Raw genomic sequence first — 7,603 nt, 5'->3', positions numbered from 1 at the left:
CGGAGGATAAAACTTGTAGTCCCAGACGTTTGAAAGGCACAAGATTGGGAAAAGCTGCCCGCTTTGGGTGCCGGTTTTCGGAGGAAGTGTCATGAAACTGACCGATTCGGCAGGTTTGGTTACTCACAAGTAAATCTCACTGCGTTCAAGGAAGTGTTTACTGATGGAAAGAAAGACTCTTGTGGCACCTTATCCTGGTTGTGCTTTTATATTGCATTTTATATCATGCTGTTTGTTTTATACTTTGAATGGTTTTAATTTCTGTGAACCGCCCAGAGAGCTTCGGCTATTGGGCGGTATAGAAATGCAATAAATAAATAAATACAGTCTATCAAAAGACTCACACATTAAAGGTGCAATCCTATGATGGTGACACAGGAGGGGGGGAAATCCTACAACTCCCAGCATGCTCCAGATAGCCATGCTGCATGCTGGGAGTTGTAGGACTTCGGTTGCTTACCTTTTGCATGCTGAGGTGCCCCCCTCCCGCCGGACCTCTAGACGGAGCTGTCGCCGCTTCAGCGTGACCGGGAAGGGGAGGCCGGGCGCTTGGAGAGGGCGGTGCGCGCGCGCGCGCTCGGAGACGTACCATGGTGAACTTGGGGCTGTCGCGCGTGGACGATGCGGTGGCGGCCAAGCACCCGGTGGGTCCCCCGCTTGCGGCCGAGCCAGGGACCGGGCGCCCCCTGCCACGCTGCCCTGCGCGCTTCCCAGGTCTGGAGGAGACTCCGGAGGACGCGCGCAACGGGCCGAGGGCGCACGGGAGTGGCTGGGCAGCGGCCCTTGGAGGCAGGAACTCTGGCGGGTGGGGTGGGGGGTCACCCCGTTAAGCCTTTCCCAAGAAGAGCTGCTGGGGCGGGAGCTTATGCTTGCCGTTGAGAGGGGTTGATCGTTATTATTTTTATAAGTTGAAAGGGGTAGAGAAAGTAGCACTCTATGGACAGCCAGTGTGGTATAGTGATTCGAGCGTTGGACTGGGACTCGGGAGACCTGGGTTCGAGTGCCCACTTGGCTATGAAACTCACCTTGGGTCAGTCCTTGACTCTCAGCCTGAGCTACCTCGCAAGGTTGTTGTGAGGATGAAATAGAGACCAGGAGGGCCATATAAAGTACCTTGGGTTCCTTGGAGGAAAGGTGAGATATGAAAGGAGCAAACCTATAAATAATAAAATGAAATATTAGGCAGGATGGGACCTCCGTGTCCAGAGGCAATGTAAGTTCAGTAGCCAAATGGCAGCTAAATAGAACACCTGACTCCCGGAAGGGTGACAGCATTCAGTGGCAGAGGGCAGCTAAGGGGCACCACCCCAGGCATGTCTAGGCATTAAAAAACTCCTACATCTCCCAGTATTCCCCAGTCAGAAATGATTTCTAAGTGTGTTTGTTGGAAAGGAAGAACGGCCTTTTCATTCCTCTACAGTAAGACAGCTGCTTGAAATTCTGCCCCCTCCTTAACAACAATTATCTAATTGTTACTGATTCTTTCTGATTTATGGAGTCAAACATTACAAACTCGTCTCTTGGTCCAAATGCAGATGCAATCATATCATTCCCGCTGAGATCTGGGACCAGTGTCATTGCATCAACATTTGGAAAACTCAGGCATGAAAAAGGACTAAGCCAACGCCACCATTCCAGGGGAAACCTAACTCTGTCACTGCATCTCCGTTTTCAGGGGCTGCAGGAGTATGCTGCCTGCCAGTCTTTCGCATTCATGAAGGGCATGGCTGCATTTATCACAGGTAAGCCTAGCGACAAATATAACGGGGTGTCTGTAAGAAATTACAGGTGAGTTTAGGAGCCCTCTGACTGAGACCTCGCTGACTATTACCTACACTGGGCAGGACCCAATGCTGCCCAAGTGCCAGCAGAACTCCTCCGCTAGCCCGCGTTAGTGCTCCGTACAGGGACTTGCAGAATCACTTGTTTCTGGAATGGCGCAAGTCAACAGAGCTCACATAAAGGAACTCCGCTGACCTATCCTGATCCGGAAACAAGCAACTCCACTTGTTTCCTGGGGTTCCTTTACTCCCCCTTGCACTAGCGGTGGGTCCTGCTTGAACGACAGAATTGGGAGGAGCGCCCCAGCCCTGTTGGGTACTGCTGACTGACTGGCAACGGCTTTCCAGAGTTTGGAACGGAGCAGGGCCCTTTGCACACGTAACTAGAGGTGCCGGGGATTGAACCTACGCCTTCTGTGTGCAAAACAGGTGCCTTTCACTGCTGCTGTTATTCAGTGGTGAATGAAAAGGCATTTTGCACATGCTCAGAGGCCTTCTTCCATTAAGCCTCGGATCGCCATTTATTCAGCGCACTTGGGGAAAACGCAGTGTTGTGGTTAATAAACCCAGGCACGTGAAGTTATTCTTTCTCTCTCCCTTTCAGCATCCACATGCCATTTTTTCTGCCACGTACGTACCTGGCACTTGAGAGAAATTGCAGCCCTTTAAGTTTATCTTTAAACCGACATAAATGGCAAAAAACAAAGAAACACGAGTGTCCGTAACAAACTGGCCAGTGTCTCCAGGCTGTTGTTAATCCCCACCATCTGGGGTGGTGCTACATGTCCCACCATCTGGAGTGGCCGTGGCTTTTAAAAATGTTACTGCAATTTAAAGAATAATACTAGAACATAATCTCCTTAGGAACTGTCATCGCATAACTACATCTGAGCACTTTACACAAACCCAATATGACGACTTGTGCTGCAGACCCATTAAAGCTGTCAGTTGATGATGTTACAACTCTGAATATTTTTCTGTAGTCTCTGCAATGGCTTTGATAAGCTCTCAGTTTTTTGAAACGAAGCACCTTCCACAGTGTTATTTTTATGTATAAACACACTTTTTATGTTGGTCTTGCTGAAGTCGTTCCAGATATAACGCACTTTCTTTCCTTTTGGGATTGGTCTGCGAAGTTGCTAACAGGTGTATTCTGCCCTCCCCCCAACACACAGAGTTCCCTCTTTCATCCCTGTGTACTGCCTGGGGACCCCAGGAGTTCAACCTCTCCTCTCCTGCCCCTGTCCCCTTAGCCTGCAAGAAGCTGCCTCCGCCTTGTCCCGGAGAGGGGCGTGTGGGTCTGGCGGCAACGGATGCTGGTGGTAATTTCAGGCCTCTCTATCCAAACAGGCTCGGGGGTGGCCTTCGCTCTTCAGAAACTCAACTGGAAGAAGCCCTACTCGTTCCAGTGGAAAATTCTACTCTCGCTAGGTTGGTAGTTAAAGAAATGCATTCTTGAGGAGATGTACTCTTCCACGCCCAGACCATGCCCACATGTTAGCCGACCTCATCTTACTACTTCAAATTTTCACCTTTTTAGCTAACACCAAAACGAGGCGGAGGAGAATATGTACAGCAGCACTGAAACGCTGCTGCATTTCAAAATCCTCTCCGCTCGGTGCCAGTGCGTGATGGCTCCATGTCAGATGGACACGCTGGACTCACTGTGGATCATTTCACCCACAGTGGGCCGCGCCGTGTGCTGGCCGCCATAAACAACCCTCGCGAAGGTCTGGGAGCATTGCTCAAGCCAAGCAGCTGTACGTCTGATCTGTCCCTTGGATGAGAAACAGCTGGATCCCTATGGAACAGCAGGCAAATAATAATTAAAATCTGATAAATGTTGACCGCTTTTCAACGTGTGGGCTTCAGATTTGATTTTTTGATTCGGACTAGGAATTCAGAACATGCCTATTTTGTGAAGACAGCATTCCAGTGGTGTAGGGGGAGCCAGGGTTTGCTGGATCAGGACCCTGGGATGTTTTGATGAGCGTCCTCTCCCCACCCTCACCGCCCTACTCAGAATTCCCTGCTCCCCTCTGAGTTTAGCTGCAATCCTCCCAGGAGCTGGCAGGAAATGGATTTTTTGAGCAAAAATATATTGTTGGGAGTTTTCTCTGTTGTTTACAAAGCAACTGCTCCTGATGGAGGTGACAATGGCCCTGTTAACATGGATCCACCCAAAGTAAAGGCGGCCTGGAAATACCTTTAGGGAGATGGGCAGCGTCTTCATCTGTGGGGACGGTCATGAAGAGCACCCCCCTTCCATATCTACCACGACCCCATTGCTGCATTCTCCCCTGCATGTGCATTTGAGGATAAACCATTTCCGACTCAGTGGGCTGAATTTCTAAGTAAACAGAGGGAGAGAATAGACTCGCAGAAATCAATTTTATTTCATTCCTTTTCTCTGTGTGTGTGTTCATCTTGGATGCTCACCCACCTTGCACTTCTGTATTTCTGAGGATACAGGTTTTTAAAACGTCTCAGTTCCAAATCTTTCCGTATTTGTCTGCATTTGCAGTTGTAGGTTCAGTCGCCAGCTATGCGGTGACCCGGCATGAGACACAGAAGTGTGCGGACTTGTGGATCTTTCTGGAGGACAGACAGCAGCCCCCGCAAAGTGTCGCCCTAGGTGAGCAGCCTGGCCAGAGCGTGTCGCTCCAAGGGCATCGTCCTGTTGACGACGAGACCGGGCGTGTTCATTTGGGGGAAATTAACAACTACAGGGATGCAGAATGGATTGCCGGATTGCCTGCGTGGGCTTTTGGGCTTTAGCACCCTCAGAATGTGTGTGACCTGTTTCTTTATTTCTTCCCTCTGCAGAGAAAGGGCTGGGTTCAGATCCCAAAGGGAAGGCGGCAGAGAAAAGAAACGAGTACGGAGACGTCGTGGAGTAGCCCGGAAATCCCATGGCAGAAACCTCCCCAGGGCCGTCTTCGTTGTGCCCGAACCTGCTTTGCCTTCTGGCATGAGGCTGAGCAAGTCGCTCCGTCTCGTTTAGGGCTTGGGGCGGTGGAGGGAACAAACTGCTGGCAGCTGCAAGACTCCTTGAGCCTGCAGAGACCGGGCAAGCAGGAAGTCACCTTAAGGGAACTGAGAGTTGCCGGAATGGGGAGATCTCCTAAGAACGTCAGAAGAGCCCCTGATGTTGGATCAGACCAAGGGCCTACCTTGTCCAGCGTTCTGTTCGCCCTCTGTTCCCCTCCTTTTGCGCCACCGCGTCCTGCTTTTCCCCACCCCAAGTGCGGCTGCAGCCAACTTTTTTGTGGGGTGCAACTCACAGTCCACATTTCTCTTACGGAATGGTAGGAGGGAGACCCCGGGGTGGGGGAAGTTGCCACTTTTTAATCACCCCCAAAGGCCGCGCCTCGTGTGGTCCTTAAACACACCTGGCTCGGCCGTCCGATTCCGTGACGCTCCAGATACCTCTCTCTTGAGTACCGATCTGGTTTTAACGGCCCCATCGCAGCCCTCTCATGCCTATGAGGGACCAATGAGCAGGGAGTTGGACTCGATGGCCTTAGAGCCCCCTTCCAACTCTACGATTCTATGATTCTAATAAAACGGCCCAGAGATTTGATGCCTGGCTGCATTTGGTCTTTTCTTCTTTGACTTTGGAAGGCTTGTTACCTCTGTGCCGGAAGGGGTACAGAGGCAATGGTGGGTCTGAAGGCCAGTTTGCACGCTTGTGCTTCTTTCCAGCTGTTTCCAGGAGTTTGCGCAGGTTGGGGAGCATATGGCATACAGAGGCTTCCAGGAAGAATCCTTGACACCTCCAGTCCTTTGGCTGAGAAAACACCATCTCTGCCCGAGGCCCTGAAGGGTAGTCAATAGTGAGCTAGATGGACCAGTGGTCTAGTCTCAGAGGTCATCTAGTCCACCCCACTCTTCAGTGCAGGCTCTGAAACTCAGGATGACCCATGGCTGCCCAGCCTCTGCTTCAGTCCCTCCCAGCAAAGGAGAGCCCATCTCCTCTGGAGGCAGAGTTTGCTCCACCGCTCCTAATGTTTAGCCAAAATCCGCCTCCCTGCAATTTCCACCTGTTGGTCCCAGTCCTGCCCTCCAGAGCAGCAGCAAATAAGTTTGCTCCATGATGGCCCATCAGATCTGTGAATGGCTGATTGTAGCTGCAATCTGGTACAGACTTGTTGGTTTCAGGGACCTAGTAAAAACACAATTCTGAGTAGATCCTACAGTTCTGGCCTGCCCACCCACCCCGGTCTAACACTCCCTCTGGAAGGGACGGAGACATAGAGGAGGACTGATGTGCACGTCTCTCCCCCTCTTGCATTCCTCCCCATGTTTAATTTTGAGCCTCTCAAGCTGGCCTGCACATTTCCGCCAATGAAAGATCTCATGGATCTTATCAGGGCCTCAAAAACCTCTGCCATCGCAAAATTTGTATTCTTTAGCGTGCCACCAGACACATTTTGTTTTTGCAAGCTGCAAGAATTGACAGTTTGTTTATGTATTTGTATAGCAGGCTGTTAACAATATCTACAAATCAAAAGCTTTTGACGCTTTGTGAGGAGAGAAGCGAATGCAAGGTGGGGGTACCTGTTGCTTTTGTAATGAGATCGTGATAGCTGGGGTAGGCAGGTAGAAATCATATGAGTCGTTGGGGGCTCCGATGTCAGCAGGCCAGGTTTCAGTGGGAACCAGTCAGAACTCTGAAAGAGCTCTTCAAAGTGCAGAGTGCCTTGGATAGCTCTTTAGAGTTCTGACTGAAACCCAGAGTGGAATCACTGCTCCACTGAGATGTGAGTCGCCAGCTTGCACTGAATGTGTGCTCTACACACACACACACACACACACACACACACACACACCATTTTTGCATTCAGGGGGCAATGAAAGCAACAGCCATTTCTGCCAGCCAAAGGCATCCCGGATGGAAGATGAGTCTCCGTTTGTATTTGTCTTTTGTGTTTTCCAGTGGCCAAGAACTGCTTGCCTGCTAGTTCAGGGTCCAAACCGATTTCACACCTTGTCTCCAGTTCTTTTTAAAGTGGGCATTTTGCTGCAGAGGAACAAAGAAAGAAAAAATGGGAGGGGTTATTACAGAAAGGTATTGACCCCACAGGGCCAATGGAAGCTGGAGCCCAGCAAGATCTGCGGGAGAATTCTCCAGCAGTTTACTTGAAAACATCTTTTAAAATTACCCTTTCCGTTCATGCCATTATTAACTTATGGAACTTACTGCCACTGGATTTCTTGCTAGATAAATAGCTTTTTAAAAATCCCTTCAGAGGTGTTTATAAGCCACAGTTCAGGTAACAGAACTCTCTGCTTGAATTCTGTCTTTTACATTGCATTTCACCACCCCCAGCTGGGACGCAGGCTGTAAATGGGGAGATGTCATGCAAGAGGCCAGATCTACACAACCTTAGATGTGGAGAGGAAAATCTGCTTCTTTAGGTTGTAGCCCATAACAACAGCAGGTGGGTACCCACGTGCATTAATGCTTCTCTAAGCAAAGAGAATTCCCTGCATTTAGGGAGCAGACCAGAAAGAAGGATAGGGGATTAGGTACCCTGAGTTGCTAACTTTCTACATGCAGGAAATGTCTTGGTTTGGAGGAACTTCAGTCACATGAAGCCCTTCTTTTGCAGTCTGAATCAGCCGTGCCCAGATATAGGTTTTCTTCTCATCTGCATGTTTTGCTGTTTATATCCCCCCAGGTGTCAAATAATTTAAAACAAGGTAATATGTAAGGCTACCAATAGAAATTAAAGCAATAAAACAGCATCATAAAACATTGGCAAATGAAAACCCATCATCTAAAGGGTTCTGAATAAAAAAGAATACACATTAGGATA

The 7,603-nt window shown here is 49.7% G+C and overlaps 1 protein-coding gene across 2 annotated transcripts; it reads left to right on the top strand.

Annotated features, from left to right (window-relative positions):
- The first annotated feature begins 553 nt into the window (after positions 1 to 553).
- Positions 554 to 5,364, top strand: TMEM141 (transmembrane protein 141). 2 transcript variants are annotated; one of them, XM_063144568.1, is made up of 5 exons: positions 554 to 644; positions 1,676 to 1,742; positions 3,132 to 3,212; positions 4,306 to 4,416; positions 4,608 to 5,364. In XM_063144568.1, the coding sequence occupies exons 1-5, from the start codon at positions 591 to 593 to the stop codon at positions 4,679 to 4,681; spliced, it is 387 nt and encodes a 128-aa protein (XP_063000638.1). In that variant the 5' UTR covers positions 554 to 590; the 3' UTR covers positions 4,682 to 5,364. The 2 variants fall into 2 exon arrangements, with proteins under 2 accessions (XP_063000638.1, XP_063000639.1); XM_063144569.1 differs by lacking the exon at positions 3,132 to 3,212.
- Positions 5,365 to 7,603: the final 2,239 nt, after the last annotated feature.

This window comes from Elgaria multicarinata, chromosome 19 (genome assembly GCF_023053635.1).
Source record: "Elgaria multicarinata webbii isolate HBS135686 ecotype San Diego chromosome 19, rElgMul1.1.pri, whole genome shotgun sequence".
NCBI classification, from domain to species: domain Eukaryota; kingdom Metazoa; phylum Chordata; class Lepidosauria; order Squamata; family Anguidae; genus Elgaria; species Elgaria multicarinata.
The sequence above is the reverse complement of the archived record's forward strand: the minus strand, read 5'-3'. Positions and strand labels throughout refer to the sequence as shown.